The 23426-nt window shown below is 48.8% G+C and overlaps 1 protein-coding gene across 3 annotated transcripts in view; it reads left to right on the top strand.

Annotated features, from left to right (window-relative positions):
- PIEZO2 (piezo type mechanosensitive ion channel component 2) overlaps nt 1-23209 on the top strand; it is a 245990-nt gene extending 222781 nt beyond the window's left edge. For all 3 annotated transcript variants that reach the window (XM_081561679.1, XM_081561678.1, XM_081561677.1), the window contains 16 exons: nt 1981-2310; nt 2562-2820; nt 4266-4448; nt 7297-7549; nt 8521-8653; nt 9701-9848; nt 9940-10154; nt 10890-11048; nt 11793-11940; nt 13376-13564; nt 13852-13944; nt 15384-15556; nt 17745-17873; nt 19307-19386; nt 20408-20591; nt 21913-23209. In XM_081561679.1, coding sequence (XP_081417805.1) covers nt 1981-2310; nt 2562-2820; nt 4266-4448; nt 7297-7549; nt 8521-8653; nt 9701-9848; nt 9940-10154; nt 10890-11048; nt 11793-11940; nt 13376-13564; nt 13852-13944; nt 15384-15556; nt 17745-17873; nt 19307-19386; nt 20408-20591; nt 21913-22165 — 2929 coding nt within the window. In that variant the 3' untranslated portion in view covers nt 22166-23209. The remainder of the gene's footprint in view (nt 1-1980; nt 2311-2561; nt 2821-4265; nt 4449-7296; nt 7550-8520; nt 8654-9700; nt 9849-9939; nt 10155-10889; nt 11049-11792; nt 11941-13375; nt 13565-13851; nt 13945-15383; nt 15557-17744; nt 17874-19306; nt 19387-20407; nt 20592-21912) is intronic.
- Nucleotides 23210-23426: the final 217 nt, after the last annotated feature.

Here is a 23426-nt window from a genome sequence, read left to right as displayed (position 1 = left end):
AAAGATCCACACCGTAGGAGATAATCCCAAATCCTGTATGTAGTCATGTTTGGTCAATACAGAATGAATATGCCCACATGCTACATGCCCACTGACATGAAAGTTAGAATATATTCAACCATCATTTTTAAAATAATTTATTATGCAGTAGAATATATTACCTTGGGAGACCTTAACTTGTTTGGTTTGGGAAAGATTACTTTGGGCTTATGCTTTCTCATTAAATCCCATGATAAAAACTATAATCATGCATAGAAATGAAATCACTTGCTTAAAATCCAAAAGCCCTTCTTTGAAAAGTCAACAGGAGCACAGAAGCACAAGCTGTATTGTGCTTATCCTGACACCAAACAACCACCCAAATAACCAAATCTGAAACTATGGGCAGTGTTGTCAAGTCACCCAGTGTTGTCAAGTAAGCCAGTGTTAGGTCCTTGTTGCCAACAGCTATGTACGTATGTACATTCAGAGTTGCAGGAGGCTGGCGCCCGGCGTTTCAGGAAATGCCATAGCTGTTTAAGATGTCCTCTGGTGGGCACATGCTATGCCATTTCAATCTGCTGATTCCTGAATGTACCAGGATTTACCTGAATCCCTTTGGGGCCAGACCTCACCAAAACCCATAGAAAGCATGCCTGTGATAGGTTATGGTCCCTCTGGAAGTTAGAACCTGGTGTGGGGCTGGCTCCAATGGTCTGAAAACTGGGTGACCAGTCAGTTTCACGGCCATGTCTAATCAAGGTAAGTCTTAGTCAAAAGCCATTGTCTTGGCATTCTGAGAGCCTAATGTGCTGTAGGCACATGTAGGGCCAAAGCCCTGGGGCCCCGAACACCCCCGAATTAGGATCAACAGCTCATGCAAGTCTGGCTCTTCAGTCTCAAGGCTCAGCCAGATGCATTCACTCGTTTATGTGTGTGCACCAGTGTCCATGACAAGAGAAATGGGTACAGTCTGCGCCTTTGAGCATCTCAGTGATGTGACCCCAGCTGCTCACACATGCCATTCAGGGAGCAGCACCGTCTCAGAGACTAGCAGATGATCACTGCACACCCCGTACACTCGGCATCTCCAGGTGACTTTCCCCCCTCTCTTTGGGGCCGAGTATGTTGAGGTACACAGCACAGCAGGCAGGCCTTGATCTCACGGCTATGGCTGCTGTACTTTTGTTTCCAGTGTTTCTTGCACGAACCTGTCGGGGAGAGTTAGAAGAAGGAGAGGAGAGATGCAAAAGGGAAGACAGGACATAGAAGTAGAGTGAAGACCAGGGAAGAGGGGCTCCTGGAAAATGAAGCTGGAAGAGGACTTGGCAGCGCAAAGCCAGTGGGAGGAGAGAGCGGGAGGGCAAGTCAGAGGGGAGGGTGGGTGCAGCCCCAGGAGAGACCCTGGAGCAGAGAGTGGTGGGCGGGTCTTCCACGTGCCAGGTAGTGGGGAACCAGGAAAAGGACGATGGTGAGCGTCCGGTCAGGTGTCAGAGGCACCAGTGAGAAAAGGCACAGGATGGAAGTGCAAGGAGGAGCCAGCATAAAAGACAAAGCAGGCTTTATCTTGCCAATGGTCCACCATTCCAGGCCTCCCCTTAAGGGTCTGGAGTCTGTTGCAAGTAGAGTACATCTCGGCCAAGACCTGTGGACCCAGCCAGTTGAGACATCTCCTTTCCTTGAGCACCTTTCTTTACAATCTGTGCTCTGGGAGGTGCGCTGTGCTCACTGTTGACTGGAGATAAACAGTGAGCCCCGTGCCTAGGAACATCAATGGGACTGAAAAGATACACACAGGAGGGTTTGGTGCCCCAGGACCTGCCGCCCAGTACCCTTCCCTGTCTCTGCACCCAGACATGATTATCCAGAAGGAGCAAAGCAGATGGAACGTGGGGAGTGAGGAGGCGTCCCCCACCACGTGCCTGGATGTGTGGCCGTGGGTGCCGTGGGAGGCTGGGGGAGTTGCTGAGGCCAGGCGGCGCTCTCCATGTCTCTTGACAGCGAGCCCACGCAGTGCACGATGCTATACTCGCGCCAGGGGACCACGGAGACCATCGAGGAAGTGGAGGCTGAGCAGGACGAGGAGGCACCCGAGGGGGCCCGGGAAGCTGAGTCCCCGCAGGACCCCACAGAGGATGGCGACTTGGAGGCCCCGCCATCGTACAGCAAGGCCGTCAGCTTTGAGCGCCTGTCTTTCGACTCCCGGGATGACTCGGCCGGCCAGACCCACATGGAGGTCAGCCCGGATGACAGCCGCTCCGACCGGCTGGAGGCCAGCATTCTGCCACCCCTGACCCACGAGCTGACAGCCAGCGAGCTGCTGCTGAACAAGTAAGAGCTGTGGCCACAGCGATGGAGCTGGGAGTGACCCTTAGTGACCACTGGGCTGCTGGGTGCAGAGACCATGTGGAACATTTCCCCCCAGACATTTAGAATCACATGTGTGCTCATATCTCTCTCTGTAACATGATAGGAGGTTGACAGCACAGGACGCCTGGGGACCCAGGCAGCAGGGAGGGGTGGGCAGGGTCTCACTGCGTGGAATCAGTGCTCGGGAGGAACTGAGGCCAGTATTCTGGCAGGATGTTCCATGACGACGAGCTGGAGGAGTCTGAGAAGTTCTACACGGGGCAGCCGCGCTTCCTGCTGCTCTTCTACGCTCTGTACAACACGCTGGTGGCCCGCTCCGAGATGGTGTGCTACTTTGTCATCATCCTCAACCACATGGTCTCTGCCTCCATGATCACCCTGGTGCTGCCCATCCTCATCTTCCTCTGGGCCATGCTGTCCGTCCCCCGGCCCAGCAGGCGCTTCTGGATGATGGCTATCGTCTACACGGAGGTAGGCATCCCTCCAGTGGACCTGCCTGACCCCTGCTTCACATAAATAAATAGTCAGTTAGAGGGATCATCTTAGGTCAGCATGTGATTATAACCAGCAGTTGTTGGTGCTGAGAACTATAGTTGTCTTTTCACATCTCACACCTCACACAACATAGGAGCTAATACCATTCCATCCAACAGGGATAAGGAATCGCCTTTATGAGATTAAATAATTGGCCCAAATTGGGCTTCCCTGGTGGCTCAGACAATCAAGAATCTGCCTGCAATGCACGAGACCCAGGTTTGATCCCTGGCTTGGGAAGATCACCTGGAGAAGGAAATGACTACCCATTCCAGTATTCTTGCCTGGAGAATCCCATAGACAGAGGAGACTGGGGGGCCACAGTCCATGGGGTCCCAAAGAGTCAGACACAACTGAGTGACTCACACTTTCACTTTACCCAGCTGGTGAGTGGTGGGGGAGGCTTTTGAGGTCTGGTGTCTGCCATGTGATATCGACCAGCAAGACGGTAAATGTGAGGCAGACACAAGCACGGTGCCAGGGCCAGTGCATGGTCTGCGAGTGGACATTGGGTCAAACAATACGGTAAGCCCTTGAAACACAGTTGGATGCAATTAACCCTGATGATGTAGACATTGGAGGGGTGTTTTAATGTCGATCTCTACAGACATCTCCACATTTACACCCTGAGCAGGCAAGGTTTTGTTTCATTTGCTTTTATTTCTTCTTGAGGAGAACTTCCAATGAGCAATAAAATGCTGAGAAGAAAGAGAGTAGAATAAAGTGAAAGTTGTCTCTAGTGTCTGTGCAGTTTTCTCCCAAAGATTATGAACTAAAGCCATACTTGCAGAATCAAGATCCTCCTGTTCACATTGGTCCTAATGACCTCATTTAATAGCTGAATATTTGTATAAGTATCTAATTGAGTCAGCACAACTAGCCTTTGCATGCATGTTAAGTCACTTTAGTCATGTCTGACTCTTTGCGACCTCGTGGACTGTAACCTTCCAGGCTCCTCTGTCCATGGAATTCTCCAGGCAAGAATACTGAAGTGGGTTGCCATCCCTTCTCCAGGGGACCTTCCTGACCCAGGGATCAAGCCCATGTCTCTTATTTCTCCTGCATTGGCAAGTGGGTTCTTTATCACTGGTGCCACCTGGGAAGCCCAGAAACTAGCTCACTCCCTGACAATAGCAGTCGTTTGAGCCAAGTCAGTAGTAACCTTCATGGCCCTGATGTGTCTGTGGTCACAGGCCCTGGAGCTGTGGTTCTGGCCTTGTCCTGAAGTCAGTGTCTGTGGAAGGAGAATTCGTTATTCCGCGTGCTATGTGCATTCCCAGCACCAAAACTGAGTCTTTTTCCCTTAATTTTTCTATCACTGTTCCTCCTCTACAACTATTCTTAAAGGACGTCATTTATTCTAATTTCTCACATCTGTGCAGGTGGCCATTGTGGTCAAGTACTTCTTCCAGTTTGGGTTCTTCCCCTGGAACAAGAATGTGGAACTGAACAAGGACAAGCCTTACCACCCACCCAACATCATTGGGGTGGAGAAGAAGGATGCCTATGTGCTCTATGACCTCATCCAGCTGCTGGCACTCTTCTTCCACCGCTCCATCCTAAAGGTACTGCCCGCCCGCCACCCCTGGGATGTTTCCGAGAACCCAGCACTGGGATTGTGAGGGGCTGGGGGGCTACGGGTGGGGTCTATCTGTGTGCTCTTGTTTTCTTTGTTAACAGTTTTGTTCATTTCATTTGTTTTCTCAACACTGTGTACTCAATAATGGAGTTTGTGATCAATCGGGGGAAATTTCCCCCTATTTCTACTCTGGGATGCATGCGTGCATGCTAAGTTGCTTTAGTCATGTCTGACTCTTTTGCGACCCTATGGGCTATAACCCACCAGACTCCTCTATCCATGGGCTTCTCCAGGCAAGAATACTGCACTGGTTTGCCATGCCCTCCTCCAGGGGATCTTCCTGACCCAAGGATTGAACCCACACCTTTTATGTCTCCTGTATTGGCAGGCAGGTTCTTTACCAGTAGTGCCACCTGCGAAGCCCACCCTGGGATGAAGGCACCCTGATTATCCCACGTTTGTGGGAATTGCCTGAAAGGTGTGTGGTTCTTACCGCTGGATCCATCAAGTCGTGCCTGAGTTGAAGGCAGATCATTGCGGAGCTAGAATTTGGGGTCTCCTCTCCAGCCCGACCTTGGCCCACCCCCTTCTAGGAGCATTGCTTTTATTGTGGTTTTTTGCTCTGAAACCACTAGTTTAGTGAGAGACTGTCCAATCCATGGGCCTGGGGATCCTAGGCAGTGCTCCCAGAGAGGCCACTTCTGAGAAAGCCATGCCTGCATTGCTCTGGGAAGACAGGTAGGCAGGGTAACCTTCTCGGGATCTGCACCTTCTCTCATCCTGCTGAGCACCTGCTGGGTTTCTCGTCTCGGACACTGTGAAATATAAGCTGAACTTGTGATACGCCACTCAACTCTACACATTAGAGATTGTCACACAGCACACCTTGGATGTATTGATGTATTGTGTGCCTATGACCAGAATCTCACTTGCCTTCTCTTGTTTTAACTGTGTCTCCTTGTATTGATGGAGAAGACAATGGCACCCTACTCTAGTACTCTTGCCTGGAAAATCCCATGGACGGAGGAGCCTGGTAGGCTACAGTCCATGAGGTCGCTAAGAGTCAGACACAACTGAGCGACTTCACTTTCACTTTTTACTTTCATGCACTGGAGAAGGAAATGGCAACCCACTCCAGTATTCTTGCCTGGAGAACCCCAGGGATGGGGGATCCTGGTGGGCTGCCGTCTATGGGGTCGCACAGAGTCGGACACGACTGAAGCGACTTAGCAGCAGCAGCAGCCGCCTTGTATTGATATAACATATCTTACATTCATTTTATCAAGTAGTATCTTTGTTAGTTCCTTTTCAGAATAAGCTTGGCCTAAGTTAAGGCTCACACATGCCATGTCCAGCACAGCAGGTGAGAAAGACCTGAAACGGGGGTGAGCACATAATGAAAAGACAGACGCATATAATTTAGCAAGCAGGGAGTCAGGGGACCCTCTTGCTCTCCATGACAGAAAGACAAAATGGCTCCTTTCAGCCTGCACTTTATTGGCAAAAGTCACATGAGATCATTAGGGAATAGCTATACTGCGGAGTTAGATTAGCGAAGGCTCTGCTGTTGATCAGGAACATCTTGTCTTGTTTCCATGGGGGTGGATGCAGGGGTAGGCAGTGAAGCAGAGCAGAGAGCATATCCTCCCCAAGAATGTCTGTTCAGCATGCTTACTAGGACAATCATGAGGGCACAGTTTGCCACACCCTTGAGTCATGGGGCAGGTTCTGGTCTCTTCTCCGCCAGGCTGCAACACACACATGCACACACACATACATGTAAATGTGTGTTCGACCTCTGTCCTACTTGGTGGACTGTTTCACACAGCTTTTATCTATGTGCACTGTGACCAAGATCTTCACTCTGCCTTCTGTCACCTTGCAAACTGCCAGTCCCTAACCCTCCATTTGGGGGGTCTTTTTCTGAGTCATTGGGGTGTGGTGAGTTTACAAAGGTGCATATAGGTAGATAATAAGCTTTCTTAGGCTCCCTGACCTTGCTTTGGTTTTCTAATCTTTTTTTTTTTAATTTTGGCTTTGTTGATGTATTGTTGTTCAGTGGCTAAGTCATGTCCAATTCTTTGTGACCCCATGGACTACAGCACACCAGGCTCCCCTGTCCTTCCCTATCTCCTGGAGTTTGCTCAAATTCATGCCCATTGAGTCAGTGATGCCATCCAACCTTCTCATCTGTCACCTTCTTCTCCTCTTGCCCTCAATCTTTCCCAGCATCAGGGTCTTTTCTAGTGACTCGGCTCTGCCCATCAGGTGGCCAAAGTATTGGAGCTTCAGCTTCAGCATCAGTCCTTCTGATGAATATTCAGAGTTGATTTCCTTTAGGATTGACTGGCTTGATTTCCTTGCAGTCCAAGGGACCCTCAAGAGTCTTTTCCAGCAACTCAGTTCGAAAACATCAATTCTTCGGCGCTCAACCTTCTTAATGGTCCAACTCTCACATCCATACATGACTACTGGAAAAACCATAGCTTTAACTATATAACTTTGTTGATGTATAACTGGCCAGTGAAATTGTAAGGTGTCAGAAGTGTACACGTGGTGATTTGATACATGTATATATGGTGAAAGGACCCCTGTCTGGTTAGTTAAGACGTCTACCACTTCCTCACCTGCCTATTGGTCAGCGTTTGGTGGGAACACTTAGGTTGTGCTCTCCTAGAAGTCTCCACTGTCCAGCAGAGTTGTTGGCTGCAATCACCCTGTTTGACGTGTGGTTTCCTATCCTGAGGGACACGCTGGTGGCCTGGATGTCATGGGGCCGAGTCCCAGCCTCTGTCTGGACAGCGGGCTGAGCTGTGCCTTCCCTGCCTCCTCAGTGTCACGGCCTCTGGGACGAAGACGACATAGTGGACAGCGGCTCGGACAGAGTGGACTCGGATGATGAGCTGTCCCTCGGCCACGGCAGGAGGGCCTCCTCCGACTCGCTCAAGTCCATCAACCTGGCCGCATCCGTGGAGTCAGTGCACGTGACCTTCCCCGAGCAGCCGGCTGCTGTCCGGAGGAAGCGCTCCAGCAGCGGCTCCCAGATGTCACAGGGGTCCAGCTTTTCCTCGAATAGGTCTAAGAGAGGTATTGTCATGTGGTGTCTCTGCAGGGACCCCGGAGTAGAGTCACCCCCTGGTGCCAGGGGGTTAGGGGTAAGGGAACTGGGTGCTGTCAAGGCAGCAGATACTGTGATGTGAAATGAATGTACTTTGTAACCAGAGGTAGTTCAAATCCTGGCTGAACCATGTGTATGGCCTGGGGCGCTCACATACTGTCTAGGGTGTCTGTCTGAATTCCCTGACCCCCATCTAGGACAAAGATGTCAGGTTTGGGTGAAGAGTGACCAGCACACTGCCTTGTACCTAGTGAGTGTCGGACACAGGGTAGTTGTCAGTCATACCCAGAGATTCTGCCAGGTGTGCCCAGAGTGCTGTACATCACGATTTATTTTGAAAGTACACTTAGATTTCATCAATAGGAACTTTAAGCCAAACCACCTAGTTATTTCCTATACTAGTTACTAATTTCTTACTTAACAGCCAGTGACAGGAAAGTACACGTGCGTTACGGTCACCCCTCTTGGGGTAACTGTGCTTTCGTGTTGACACTACTCTTGTCTGAAGCTCTCCAGACCCTCTGTATTCATCTGAAGAAGACATTTTTTTCTGGCCAACACTGGCAAGCCATCTCATATTGGTTTTACATTTAGAGAAATTTGGTCCTGAAAAAAGGCATGGTCCTGGACCCAGACTGGAAAACCCAAAACCAAAACCTGGGACCCCCATCAAGCAGGAGAAAAACTGCTTCCCAGTCTAATTCTTCCTGGACAGAGGTCCCACAGCCACCCAGGAAGGAGCCAGCAGTGGGTGTGAAAGCCCACCAGAGTGGGGGCTGCAGATCCCAAGTTCTCCACCACTGTTCTTACAGACATCTCTGCATCTCGCCCTCTAAATAGCCTCCAACTGGCCCTCTGCCATGGGGGTGGTGGGCTTCTATGATAGTTACAGCAACAGATGCACAACTCATAGCGTGTCTCGGTTCCTTCTTGTCTCCAGGCAGCACGAGCACCCGGAACAGCAGCCAGAAAGGAAGCAGCGTCATGAGCGTCAAGCAGAAGAGCAGACGGGAACTTTACATGGAGAAGCTGCAAGAACACTTGATCAAAGCAAAAGCCTTTACCATAAAGAAGTGAGTGAGTGCGTGAGGATACCTGGGGGCTGGGGGCACTTCCTCAGCATCAACCAAAGGTGACATGCTGAGAAGTGACCTCTCCCTTCAACAGTGTCATCGGCTTCGGGCAGAACAAAATGCCCCGCTGTGATATTGCATTCAAAAATCACTTTCCAATAAGATGATTTGTTTTTATATCTGTTGCACTTCTAAACACACTAGCTCACAGTATGTAATTCCAGGCACACGAATGAATCCAATCAGACAGGGAGTGAAGTCAAATCAGAAGGTGCTCAGAGATATGCTCACCCTGTAGAGGGAACCCGAGGTGCACTCAAGAAGTGGTTTGTCCCTCATGCAGCCCAAGATCACCAGTCAAGGTCACAGGGCCCCCCTCCCACAGGTCACATACCCTCCCAGGTATCAAGGAGGCAGACCGGCAGCAGATGGGAGTGAAAACAGGGCCGGTGCCTCAAGGCTGGCCCTGAGTCTGAGCTCTGAGACTGAGGGCCATGCTCACCTGGACACGGTCTTGAATTGCAAACCATGAAGAGGAGGGGCAGAGGCTGGGCAGACAGCCAGAGAGGAGGCACAGGGATGGAGGAAGCTGAGCCTCAGAGCCCAGGATGATGCCCAGCCCCGGGCACAAGGGCGGAAAGGGGAGGAGCGGGGCTCCTGGCATCTACCGGGGCCCAGCAGGACCAGGGGGTCCTGTCACTCTCACCACAGCCCAGGCCCTCGGATCTCGTTACACCTTTTACAGAAGAGCAGATGAAAGCACACAGGGCTCAGTAGCAGGATCCAAGTCTCACAGGTGGAGAGTAACTGAATCAGGGCACAAACCAACCCCTCGTTTCCAGGGCTGCCACTCCATTATACTTCAGGAGAGAAGCCATGAACTTGCGCAGAGTCTGTGTCGAGCAGGGGCCCCTGCCCCCAGCGGAGTGTCCTGAGGCCGGAGCAGGGGAGGCAGAGCTGTGCGGGAGGACATCAGAGGGCAGAATGATGGGGTCTCTGGCGGGTCCTGCATTTCCACCCACCCCACACTGGGTGTCTGTCCCATAGGACCCTGCAGCTCTATGTGCCCATCAGGCAGTTCTTCTACGACCTCATCCACCCTGACTACAGCGCCGTCACCGACGTGTACGTGCTTATGTTCCTGGCGGACACTGTGGACTTCGTCATCATTGTCTTCGGCTTCTGGGCCTTCGGGGTAAGTGGAGGACCAAGGTCACCACACCCCAGGGATGAGCGATGCTGTCCTGCGGGTGCGTCCAGGCCTAAGCCTGCAATCTCCTCCCCAGAAACACTCAGCTGCAGCCGACATCACGTCCTCGCTGTCTGAGGACCAGGTGCCGGGGCCCTTCCTGGTGATGGTGCTCATTCAGTTCGGGACCATGGTGGTGGACCGGGCGCTCTACCTCAGGAAGACTGTCCTGGGAAAGGTCATATTCCAGGTCATCCTGGTGTTTGGGATTCACTTCTGGATGTTCTTCATCCTGCCTGGCGTGACCGAGAGGTGAGGCCTTGGGAACTGGAGCTGTGGGGCCACTTTCCTCGACCCGTAGGGGAAGGAAACATTTTGTAAGGTTAAGCCCAAAGGGAAGGAAAGGTTAGGGGTTAATCAGTATCACTGCAAAGTTAGGGTTTAACACAATGCAAGTGCACTGTCTTACAGCTCTGCAGGCCAGGGGGCAGATCCTGGCCTCACTGGACTGAAATTACGGTGTGGGTGGGGCGGCGGTCCTTCTGGAGAGTTCCCCGAGAATCCGTCTCTTGACCTCTTCCAGCTTCCAGAGATTTCCGGGGTCTCCTCCTCCTTCTCCAAACCCTGCATCTCTTCTGCCGTGTTTCCTCCTGCCCACAGCTGAGCAAGGCTGTCTGGCTTAGGCCTGCTTGTGGGGCCCCCTGGACGGCTCCACTTCTTCCCAACCTCCAGGTTCCCAACTCTAGCATGTCTGTCAGGTCCTCTTGGCCAAGGAGGGTCACACATCCCCAGGTTCTGGGGGTGAGGACATGCCCATGTTCGGGTGGGGTCTGGGGCATTCTTCGGGTGACCACATTGCCCTCCCAGCTTTGGAGGACGTTGTTAGCATAGGAATGACTCCTGCCAACCAAATGCAGCTGAGACGTCTGTAATAAGGACCTGCCTTTAGAAGCCAGAGGGAAGATTAGGCTTTTCTCTCACCCTAAACTGGTGTCCTTCTGTACCGGAAGAGCATCCCACCCCGTACTTTCCTGTTTTCTCGCCCAGGAAGTTCAGCCAGAACCTGGTCGCGCAGCTGTGGTACTTCGTCAAGTGCGTGTACTTTGGGCTGTCCGCCTACCAGATCCGCTGCGGCTACCCAACTCGGGTCCTCGGCAACTTCCTCACCAAGAGCTACAACTATGTCAACCTCTTCCTGTTCCAGGGGTGAGGGTGCTCGGTGCCATCCTGCCCACATGCAGGGTGTGGGGGACCTGGGGGCAGTAGGGGTATGGGGGTTGGGCAGAGGGAGGCAGATTCTTTACCATCTGAGCCACCAGGGATGGGAGTGATTCTGTGGCCATGGTGGGAGGGGAGCCTTCCCAGGTGGTGCTGGTGATAAAGAACTCGCCCCCAGTGTGGGAGATGTAAGAGACATGGGTTCAATCCCTGGGTTGGGAAGATCCCCTGGAGGAGTGCAGGGCAACCCACTCCAGTATTCGTGCCTGGAGAATCCCATGGACAGAGGAACTTGGCGAGCTTCAGTCCATAGGATTGCAAAGAGTCAGACATGACTGAGCAGCTGAGCACACAGCACACTCCCATTTACAAGAGCATCAAAAATAATAAAATACTTCAAGATACATTTAGCCAAAGAAGTTAAAGATTTGTACAAAGAAAACTATAAGACTTAATGAAAGAAATCGAAGACACTTTCAAATGTATTTATAAAAGGAATTCCAGTTTTTTAAGACCATCAGCCAAAAAAAAGGAAAGGCAAATACCACTCGTTAACAGACTGATAATGAAAAGCAGTTATATTCCATGTTGAATTTTTACCATTAACAATGACCTTGAGAATTTTTCTAAGTCATAAGGGCTGACACAGTCAGGACCTCCATGAGTCTTCGAGAGTATCCGGTGATGGGGCCAGCCCACAGCTGTCCCTCTAACAAGACTTGGTTTCTACAGGTTTCGCCTCGTCCCTTTCCTGACAGAGCTGAGGGCCGTGATGGACTGGGTGTGGACAGACACGACCCTGAGCCTGTCCAGCTGGATCTGTGTGGAGGACATCTACGCTCACATCTTCATCCTCAAGTGTTGGCGGGAGTCGGAAAAAGTAAGCGAATAGCAGTGCCTCAGCTATATTTGTGTCTTTTAGATACAGGCCAGTTATAAGATTGATAGGAACTTCTGCAAGTTTTGTGGCCAAACAAATGAGGCAGAACCCACCAGGACCTATGACTGCCCCATTGACTTCACCCCGCTGGAGTTAGGAATCTGGACCTGCCGCTGCCATAGCAAGAAGAGCTTCCAGATGATTCTTCTGGCAGATGCTTGTTGTGGGTGTTGTGAAAAGAGGTGACATGGTGCTGGACCACACAGTCCTTCTGGAATGGTTCATCAGGGAGCAGGAGGGGGTGAGATATGCTGGAGAAAAGTGGTCCAGGTGTCTGGGACTCAGATTCACCCTCTGAGTCACTCTTCAATGAGGGACAACTGAGGCAAGCTCTTTGTGCAAAGGAAATTAAAGTGCAAATATCTGCTTATTCTGCTAGGTTGGATATTAAGATTTAGATGTGGATGGAATTACGATTCCATCAATCCTAAAGGAAATCAGCCCTGAATACTCACTGGAAGGACTGATGCTGAAGCTGAAGCTCCAATACTTTGGCCACCTGATGCAAAGAGCTGACTCATTGGAAAAGATCCTGATGCTGGGAAAGACTGAAGGCAGAAAGTGAAGAGGGCAACAGAGGATGAGGTGGTTGAATGGCATCATCAACTCAATGGACATGAACTTGGGCAAACTCTGGGAGATGATGAAGGACATTGAAGTCTGGCATGCTGCAGTCCATGGAAGTCGCAAAAAGTTGGACACGACTTAGCGACTGAACAACAACAACAAATCAAGGGATTTTTCAAAAACTTGCCATATGTATGTAGTTCAGCCTCCAGAGTACCCTTGAAAGGAGACAGGTCCCATAGAAGCAGCATCTAAGTATGGAACAGGCGTGTAGACCCGAGCAGCCTCCACAACACATGGCAGAGCTGAGCCCTCCACTCACCTCAGGCTGAGCTCCAGGCTGGGGAGCCCTTGATGCAGCAAATGGAGGTGATTCCAGCTTCAACAGTGTGGTCCTGTCAACGTGTCACGAACGAAGTTAAAATGTTTTCCACCTGCCAAGAGGGGGAAGAGCCCCTTGAAAGGCACAGTTTCTAATATTCAGGAATTTAAAGTAAAATGTCTTTCTCCCACCTGATCCCTTAAAACCAGGGGTTTATTCAGCAGAAGATTTGGTCCCTTGATTCACAGGTCTGCCCCCAGCAAACCCATAGAGTCCTTTTAAGGAAAAAGCCACTCAGGCCCCAATGGATCCTGTGGGGGTCACAGAGCAGGCTCCTTGCAGCCCGGCATCACTGCCTCCCTTGTTCCAGGGCTGGGACTGGGTGCATTATGAGCGGATTCAGGACTCAGTCCTGGGCAGACCCTGTGGTCAGAGTGCCCGCCCTTCCTGGGGACACCACCTGAGTGCCCCACCCTCCCGTTGCAGAGGTACCCACAGCCTCGGGGGCAGAAGAAGAAGAAGGTGGTCAAGTACGGAATGGGGGGCATGATCATCGTGCTGCTCATCTGCATCGTCTGGTTCCCGCTACTCTTCATGTCTCTGGTCAAATCCGTCGCCGGGGTCATCAACCAGCCCCTGGACGTCTCGGTCACAATCACCCTGGGCGGGTACCAGGTAACCGTGCCTCCCTCCGGGTCTCCAATCCCCTGCCCCTCTGTGGGTCCTTGCCCAGAGCAGCCCTCTCCCTGACCACCACCCAGATGACTTACTGAGGTTCTGTGGACCCGCATCTCCTGTCTGAATATTGACAATTTTGCAAATATGTGAGCTAAGATGCAGGAGACAGGGAAGAGAGCTCTGTGCTGGCTGTGGGTGATACACGGTATAATATTGTTCTCAGAACCCAGGATGCACAAAAGGAATTTCAAATATTAACCGTCCCTTGTGTCTTTGTTTTCCAGCCTATTTTCACAATGAGTGCCCAGCAAAGCCAGCTGAAAGTTATGGACCAGCCTATGTTTAATAAATTCATTAAAGCTTTTTCTAAGGACACTGTAAGTAAATGCATGGAGCTGGTCTCCGTGAACAGCTGTCACCTTGGCCAGCTGACTGTTATCACCTTACTCACCACTTGGCCACAACCTGAACTGGAGGGCAGGACTTCCCAGGGATGATCAGTTGTTACACCACAGGTTCCTGGCCACTGGCCACTTTGAACATCTAAGATGTGTCTGTATTATTGGACATAAGTGATAATAAACATAATTCTAATTCAGAGAATCTTCATGTTAACCACAACAGGTGCTGATCGTTTTAAAATCTCTAAAGTTTTTAAATCGCAGTAGATATTGATCCCTTTAACTGGGAGGTCTCCTGCAGGAGTCTATCCTAAAGAAGTCATTCAGAATATGGGAGAAGCCCCAGGCAGGTGTCTGCTTGTGACAGCATCCTCCACATTCGTAAGAACTAGGCAGCTTGGGGATTCAACAAGTAGGACTAAACGAATCAATTATGGCAGATTTTCCAAGCAACTTCCTTTCTAATAAGATAATTATGAAGATGATTTCATGGCATGAAGATTTCTCAAAATGAAAGAGATTTAAAAGGATACCATTATTTTAAAATTGATTTTAAAAATTAAGACATGCATCCTCTACTGTATAGAACGGGAATCAAGTTCTGGTGGTGGAGTTGTGGCTAATGTCATCCTTCTCTCTGCATTCCATGCTTTTAATAATATGACAGCATGACTCTTCGTGGTTGAAATCGGCTTTACAAATGATACTTTTAATTTAAGTACAGTGATTAGGCAAACAGATGCTTTTCCCCATTGTAAAATGATTGGCCTGTTATGCCCACTGTCAGCGCTAGTCTTGAGGAATACACAGCCGTGACAAAGGGCCCAGATGTCCAGGGTGGATTAAATTTGTCTCTCTTATGAGAGGAATGTTCCCCAATATTTGATACATTTCTTTTTTTAGTGGGAAGGAAAAGATGACACTAAATCATCTGATTTTTCTGTACTGTTTGATTGGAGTGATTCCAGGGCCTTGTGGGGAGCAGGCCTTCCCAGGTGGCGCTAGTGGTAAAGAATCCCCACCCCACCCCACCCCACCCCCAGCAACAATGCAGGACATGTAAGAGACATGGGTTCAATCACTGGATCAGGAAGATCCCCTGGAGGATGACATGGCAACCCACTCCAGTATTCTTGCCTGGAGAATCCCATGGACAGAGGGGGCTGGAGGGCTATAGTCCATGGGGTCGCAAGAGTTGGGCACAACTGAATCAACCCAGCACCCACGCCCATGGGAGTAGCAGCACCACCACTGGGGTCTGGTGGTGTGACTGGAGCTCTTAGTGCCAGAACACTCCAGGCACCCCGTTGGGATGAAAACCCCTCTGCATAGCCAGAGAGAGGGAAGGGTAGTCACCTTCTTGCATGTCCTCCAGGGTGTGGTCTATTTATGCAGCTGTGTTTGTGTGCACACAGGGTGCTATGCAATTTCTGGAAAATTATGAAAAAGAAGACATAACAGTTGCAGAACTGGAAGGAAACTCAAATTCTTTATGGACCATCAGCCCTCCCAGTAAGCAGAAAATGATACACGAACTCAAGGACCCCAATAGTAGCTTCTCTGTTGTTTTTTCATGGAGTATTCAGAGGTAGTTACTGGATTTCCGTGCATAATTTCCCCCTTTTCCCCAACCTGAACTTGGGGTGGGGTGGGGGGCATGGGAGGTTAGAAACCTCAGATTAACGTGGATCTGAGTTCATGTTACTTCTCGTGTAACATCCATTCAATGCCACAGCTAATGTTTCTGTGTATTATTAAACAGTGATTTGCCTGAGACTCATTGGCACAACGAGAACATCTCAATTTTACTTTTTTCTACTAACTTTAGCTCTAATGCCACTGACAGTGAGGTCTGTGAGCAAAAGAGAGAGGTAGAGAGAAAATAAATAGAGTCATGACTCATAAAATGAAACCGAGTCGGGTGAAGCGTGAAATTTCCCGAGCTTGGGGTTTGGTCTCATAACACAGGACCTATAGCCCCTGGAACCCCGAGTCTCCCTTGCCGCCCCAAGCACTGGGCAGCCCCTGTGGCTCTTGTCTCCAAGCCTGAGCTGGGGGAGCCCCTTGGGCAGGCCCAGAGGGGGAGAGCAGGGATATTCCTACCTTTCCTCGCCCCACCGCCAACATGAGCCTCTGGCCAGCCTGTGGCCACCCCAGTGCTTATCTCGGGAAAAGTTCTCACAACTGAAAGCCCGACATGTCCATGGGGCTGTTTGGGGGCCTGACCCAGCACCTTGGCTGATGAGCTTCGTTTCTCTCAGGACTCCAGGCAGGCGTAGGGTAGGCTTGTTGGGTGCACAATACCAGCTTCTTGGCTGGAATTAAGAGAGAACAACGATAGGTAAAGAAGAAAGCCTTCTGGAATCTGAATTCACAAGGAAATAGTAAAGAAGGATTTTGGAGAGGGCTGCTGAGACTTTAAAGACCTCCTTCTTTAATCTTATTTTCTCCTTTTAAATGTCCCAAACTCCCCACATGGAATTCAGTGTTGGCAAAAATGTACATCTTAGCCCTTCCTTTGAAGAGCCACCCCCCAAAATTAAAAATCAATTTCTGATTGAACATTCTGTTTTCAATTGAGATAATGGACATGTGGCATTGTTCTAGTTACAATGGAGCAACATGGTGATTTGATATTTACGTACTTTTCAAAATGGGCACCACAGTGTCTAGTGAACACTCACCACACCGTAATAAACCATTTTCTCCTGTGATGAGAACTTTTAAGATCTAGTCTTAGCAACTTTCAAATATGCAATGGAGTTTTATTAAAAATAGTCACCATGCTGTTCATTATGTCACCAGGACTTAATTATAACTGAAAATTCATACCTTTTAACCTCCTTTCATTCCTGAAATGAAATAACCCGTTTCATTCACCACCACCACCACCTCTGAGAACCACCAGTTTGTTCTCTGTATGTATGAGTTCAGGTTTTGTGTTTTTATTTCTAGATTCCACTCACAAATGAGATTACACAGTATTTGTCTTTATCTGACTTATTTCACTTAGCCTAATGCCATCAAGGTTCATCCATCTTGTCACAAAGAGTAAGATTTCATTCTTTCTATGCCTGAATAATATTCCGTCATGTGTATGTGTCATATCTTCTTTATTCATTTATCTGGACACATATGTTGCTTCTGTATCTTGGCTATTGTAAATAATGTTGCAGTGAACATGGCGATGCAGATATATTTTTGGGTTAGTGTTTTCATTTTCTTTGGAAAAATACCCAGAAGTGGGATTGTTCCTATAGTAGTTCTATTTTTAATTTTTTGAGGAATCTCCAAACTGTTTCCCACAGTGGCTACACCAGTTTCCATTCCCACCAACAGAGCACAAGGGTTCCCTTATCCCCACATCCTCACCAGAACTTGCTATCTCTTTAGTGATGGCCATCATGGCCATTCTGATAGATGTGAGGTGACATCTCATTGTGAACATTCTGTGTAAAATATGGATTCTGTGAGTCCTCATGTAGACTGACATCGCTGGGCTAATATAAAGTGCCTCAGAGCCCTATTAGATACTCAGGTCCATGTCTCTTTGGGTCCCCACACTCTTCCTCCTCGCCTGTGACCTGTGTTGAAGATGCTTGCAGCCTTCTTGGATGTCTGAGAGGCTGGATGTCCAGGTGAGGTGGACAGAGAGGCCGGGGTTGACAATTGTGGACCCACTAAAACTTGGTGAGATGAGAATTTCAGGAGTTTTAATCTCACCTGCAGATTTGTGAATAACCACTGACCTTGACCTCTTCTTTTTTCTTTCACAGAAACATGAGTCTTGGTGCAAAAGCAGAAATAGCAACAGATAAGCTTTCTTTCCCTCTTAAAAACACGACACGAGAGAATATTGCTAAAATGATAGCCGGCGGCGACACAGAAAGTTCCAGGACGCCCGTGTGAGTTGGTCATCGTTGTTAACACAGTGACAGTAGGCATGTGTATCTGGTACAGGGTCTCCTCTACAAACATGAGTGGGCAAGAAACTCAACCTGCTCACTTGGGTGACTCGGGTGAGCCTGTGCTTAGAGCCCCAGATGGGCTGCATCAAAGCCCCACCTGCTCTCCACCCACTCCCTCCACCCAGAGAGTCTGAGGAGGACTGAACTCTTCTCCAGGTGACAGACTTTGCTCCCACCTGGCATAATCACCAAAAACCAAGGAGAGACCCTGGGAGGCCCTTTTCTACCATCACCCCTGCTTTAGGGGCACTGAATCCCTGGCTAATGGAGAGGAGTGAGAAGGCAAAGGGGCAGATGGAAATTTGAGGGAGAAAATCTGTATCTTTTATATTAAGATCTTATATATAAGCTGTATCTTATATATTCTCCTGCCACACGACACTGCACTCCAAACATCTAAGCTGTGATGTTAGACTCTCATGTGAGAACCAGCAGGAGCAAACAACTGCTGCTGATCCCAAACTGCCCAGTGCCCAGCTCTCAGCTCTGTCCCCAGTCTGTCCCCCTTTGCCTGCTCCAACCCAGGTCACAGCGCTGAGGGTGAGATCCACCACCATGCAACCCTCAGACATGGTTCTGAAAGCACCCCATGTCAGGCACTGAACACCAAGGGCCCCTGAGAACCATCAGGCTCTCCCCATCGCTTCCCGGATGAGAAAGCAACCTAGGGAGATGCAGCAGCTGTGGGCTGAGGGCTCCGATGCCAGTCCTCTGTTCCCTACTCCCGCATCCTCATATCAGCTGGAGCAGCCCATTCCGCTATAGCGAGTTTTTAAAGCCTGAAAATTAAAATTGGAAGAGTGGGCAGATCTTAGCAAGAAAGATAGCCCCTTGCTTCAGAAAAGTCACAGGTGTGGAAAAATCTGTGTAGCCATTTTTAAGCCATTAACTAGCTTGGTACAGAGGTGGCCTGAACATCTGGTTAGAACCTTGTGAATTTATTCAGCTTTGGGGACTTCTGATTTTAATGGACACTACGTGTATTTACATTATGTAAAATACACATAGCATATTTTAATATGCTATAATGACTGCACATTGCATAATTATAGGAAGACTCTCACCATTGTTTATTTGAAATGAGGTCAAAAGTAGCAAAAAAAAAATCGTTTTTGCATGGTAATGCAGTGGTTAAGAATCTGCCTGTCAATGCAGAAGACTCGGGAGATGTAGGTTTGATTCCTGGGTCAGGAAGATTCCCTGGAGGAGGAAATGGCAACCCACTCCAGTATTCTTGCCTGGGAAATCCCATGGACAGAGGAGCCTGGTGGATTATGGTCCATGGGGTCAAAAAGAGTCGAACACGACTAAGCAACTGAGCATGCAAAACAACTAGAACTTAATTACCTATTTTTTTTCTTAATTCCCAGGACCATAGAAAGGATTTACCCGTACTATGTGAAAGCACCCAGTGACTCTAACTCCAAACCCATAAAGCAGCTTTTATCTGGTAAGAATGAGAAGGAATCACTTCAGAACAGTTCTTAATCTTTTCTTTCAATCAACATCTATAGTTTGTCCTTTCCGCCTCTATCAAGCTCCTTGCCAGGTTTCTTTCTCATGTGACACGGTTCACAAGAAGCCTAAGGCTCCAGGCTGTATCCACCAGCAAGAAGGGATCACTTACTCACCCAGGGCGTGTTCGTCGTCTTCCTTTCTTCACCGATATAGAACTTGATTGACTGAAATCCATGTTGAGTGACAGGTTAACAGATTTATCAGAACCTATTTGCTTGCTTCTATTAGCAACCACATCTTTGGCAGAAAATTGCCTCCTTCAGTGTTAATGCCAAAGACCCCATGATAAAAACAAAAAAAAAGATGGCAAGAAATGGATGTGATTCAGCCCGAGGGTGACTGAGTGCTGATAGTCAGGCTCCATCTATTAAAGTTCTCACCCAGCAAAACTCAGCTCAGAGGTCACCTCCTCTGGGAAGCCAACCAGAAGTGGTCTCCCCAGGCTCACAGACCTTGTTGGTACAGGTGCCGTGGTGGTTGCCACGTGCCCGTAAACTGTGCTTGTGGAGGTGGCCTTTCCAACTGGACCAGGCTGCGTGCGACTGGGTGACCCCTGAGCACCTCCTGGAGCACCTTCTTCCTGGAAGATGCTCAATAAACAGGGCTAACAGGAAGGAGTCCGTCAATTCCATCACAAGTCAGTTACTGTGGTTTTTAAATGTCTAGTTAGTTGTTGGGACTTGTCAGCAAAGATGCTCCAGTGAGGGGTTCCCTTCTCCCTGTGATGTGTTTGCCGTCTCATATAGCAGCAGGACTGGCCTCTTGGAGATAAAGGGAGACCCCCTCCACCCAGGCCCACCACTCCTTTTCCTCACAGAGTTGAAATGCCCCGTGCCCTTATCCTGGAACCCAGTGCCATGGGTACCAACCAGCTTGTGCCACCCCGAAACTGCTGAGTGTATTAAATCCTTAAACTCTCCTGCTGACCAGATTTCATGTTTCTCCTTCTGCAGAAAATAATTTCATGAACATCACCATCATTTTGTCCAGAGACAATGCGACTAACTCGAACAGTGAGTGGTGGGTTCTCAACTTGACTGGGAACAGAATCTACAACCAGGAAGCACAGGCCCTGGAGCTGGTGGTCTTCAACGACAAGGTCAGCCCCCCCAGCCTGGGGTTCCTGGCCGGCTACGGGTAAGGAGCCGTTTTGCAATCGACATTCATGAGAGGCCCCCTCTGCATCACACCAAGCAGAGGACAGAAGTTTTTTATCTTCCTAGAATCCCCAGAGTCTATAGCTGTGTTATTAGAATTCACAGATCCTTGGCTCTTCATATTATATTTTTAAAATTTTATTGAAGTATAGTTAATTTACAGTGTTGTATTAATAGCTACTGTACAGCAAGGTGACTATTTATAGGTATATGTATTTCTTTTTCCATTCTTTTCCATTATGGTTTGTCACAGGGAACTTCATTTTAAAAAATGAACCAGAGTCCCAGGGAAGTAAAAAAATGCCTTGGGTAGTCCTTCCACCAAACACGGGACCCGAAGCCATATTTGCCGTATTTCCAGCTTTTTAACTATTCCTTCCTGCTACCACACAATTTGGTGGAATTTGGGGTTTAGTCTAGAAACTGGGGTTGAGTTCTCTCTTTTCTGCTGATATTGCCTTCTGACCTCAGCAGATGAGAGTCAGTCAGAAATCAATTCGGGACGTGCCTGATGTTACCACTTCTCTGCCTTCTGATGCTTCAATCCTGTAACAGGCACCCCAGACAGGACACTAAGGTTTTCCACTTCCTAGAAAGAGCCTCTTAAGAAATCATTGTCTCTTCGGAATTTTATTATAAACACGAATCTCTGAGAAAGGCAGGGAAAAGTTCTCAATACAGAAAGTGTGTATGATACAATTGCATTTCTACCACATATATTACGTAGCTTCCCCAGCTGGCTCAGTGGTAAAGAATCTGCCTGCCAAGAGACACTGGTTTGATCCCTTGGTGGGGAAGATCCCCTGGAGGAGGAAATGGCAACCCACTCCAGTATTCTTGCCTGGAGAATCCCAAGGACAGGGGAGCCTGGAGGGCTATAGTCCATAGGGTCTCAACGAGTTGGATACAACTGAACACGCATGCACACTATGTAGCTTATGCATATAACATATGCAGTAAAACCACCAGAAGTTCATACGTGAAACTATTAAAACTGCTTGTTTCCAGAAGGTGAGATTTCAAAGGACTTTCATTTTTCAAGTCCTACAGTTCTGTAATGTGTAATTTAGAAAAAGAGAGAGAGCATGCATTACCTTTTTCATTAGCAAAAAAGTCAATGTTTTCACCAAAGTGGAATAATTTAAGCTCTGGTAAGTCTATCACATCTTCTGTGGCATTTGAGGGAAAGTGTTATTGTATTTTCTCTTGTGTGTGTGTGTGTGTGTGTGTGTGTTTCTATTAACCATATTTTACTGCCAGATACTATTTCTACCTCTTTTTCTTCATCTTTTTTTCCCTAGTATCATGGGCCTCTACGCTTCCGTGGTGCTGGTGATCGGGAAGTTTGTCCGGGAATTCTTCAGCGGGATTTCTCACTCCATCATGTTTGAAGAACTTCCCAATGTGGATCGGATTCTGAAGCTATGTACAGACATTTTTTTAGTCCGGGAGACCGGGGAGCTGGAGCTCGAGGAGGATCTCTATGCCAAATTAATATTCCTATACCGGTCGCCAGAAACCATGATCAAATGGACCAGGGAGAAAACAAACTGACACCCCGGCCACAGACCACAAGCCGAGTTAACGTGGGGATTTTCCAAAGAAAAAAAGAAAAGCACAATCTTGTCCTGCGAGCTAAGCGTTTCCAGTTCGGCAGAAACAGTCTCTGTGCTGACGGGAGCAGAAGGGCTGGGCTCCCTTTTGCCCCCAGAGCTATGAGCCAAGGCGCTGTTGAAACATCCTTCGTGTTAATTCCGTTCCTCTGAAGGGCTGCTCGCCTGTGTCAGTCCATGGTGTCTCATGTCCTGATTGACTGTGTGGAGGAGTCGTTGACAGGTCTTGTCCTCAGAGACACAGAACAGCCGGAGGAGGAAGGAGAGACCTTCTCCTGCGTGGATGGTACCCTCCTGGAGATACCAGGTCATCGCAACGCTATGCCTGGCACTCGGCTGCCAAGGGGATGCTGCTGTGGGGAGGGGCCAGGGGCCTGCACCCCGAATATGCAGCAGAGTGGGGGCTGAAACCCCTACACATGTTTCTAGAGGGAAAGAGAGAGGGGCCAGTGACCCATGGTGACCCCAGTGGAAGGATAAGCCTCATTCTAAGCAAAAAGATAACCTTAGTGACACTTACTGCCTTACCTTAACTGAAGAGTAATACGAAATCTTTCCATTCAACACCAGTGACGTCTCAGGAAAAAAAAAAGCAGCAAAACAAAGACATGGACGCAGTGTTGCCGAGGCCCAGCCGGTGGCTCTTCTGGTTCCAGAGAGTTCCTACTCCCCGTGAAACCCCGACCCGGGAGACAGAGATGCTGCCCGGTGGAGGCGGGGTCCTTGGACGCTGTCACCTTTGCTGACTGAGGTCTGAGCTCCCCTCTGCCCCCCCAACCCCCATGCTTCCTCCCGTTTCCATGACTCACAGCAGTGATTTTTCCAGTATGTGACATTTTTTTCCCTGTTTTTCAGGTCTCTCAACAAGTTTACATATTCCAATTCACATTTTTACATCTGAGACGGGTTTTTTTAAGTTCATAATTATGAAAGAAATATGTATATTGAGCTTGGGGAAATAAACAAACAGCCTTTTCTTAAATTATTATTATGGGTCATACAACGTCTTCATGAAATAACAATGTAGCATGAAAATTGATGATTGACATGTAGTTTTCATTCCATATTAAAGGACAGTTTCTGAGAAGAATCATCAAATGGACTAGAATATGTCCCAAATAATTGACCCTCTGTAGTTTGGGTTCGGGACTGACTTAGAATAAAGCACATCCTGCAAAGTCACTTTAACAATACTCTTCCTT

Source organism: Giraffa tippelskirchi, chromosome 14 (genome assembly GCF_054371585.1).
Source record: "Giraffa tippelskirchi isolate mGirTip1 chromosome 14, T2T-mGirTip1v1.2.pri, whole genome shotgun sequence".
Taxonomy (NCBI): Eukaryota; Metazoa; Chordata; class Mammalia; order Artiodactyla; family Giraffidae; genus Giraffa; species Giraffa tippelskirchi.
The sequence above is the reverse complement of the archived record's forward strand: the minus strand, read 5'-3'. Positions and strand labels throughout refer to the sequence as shown.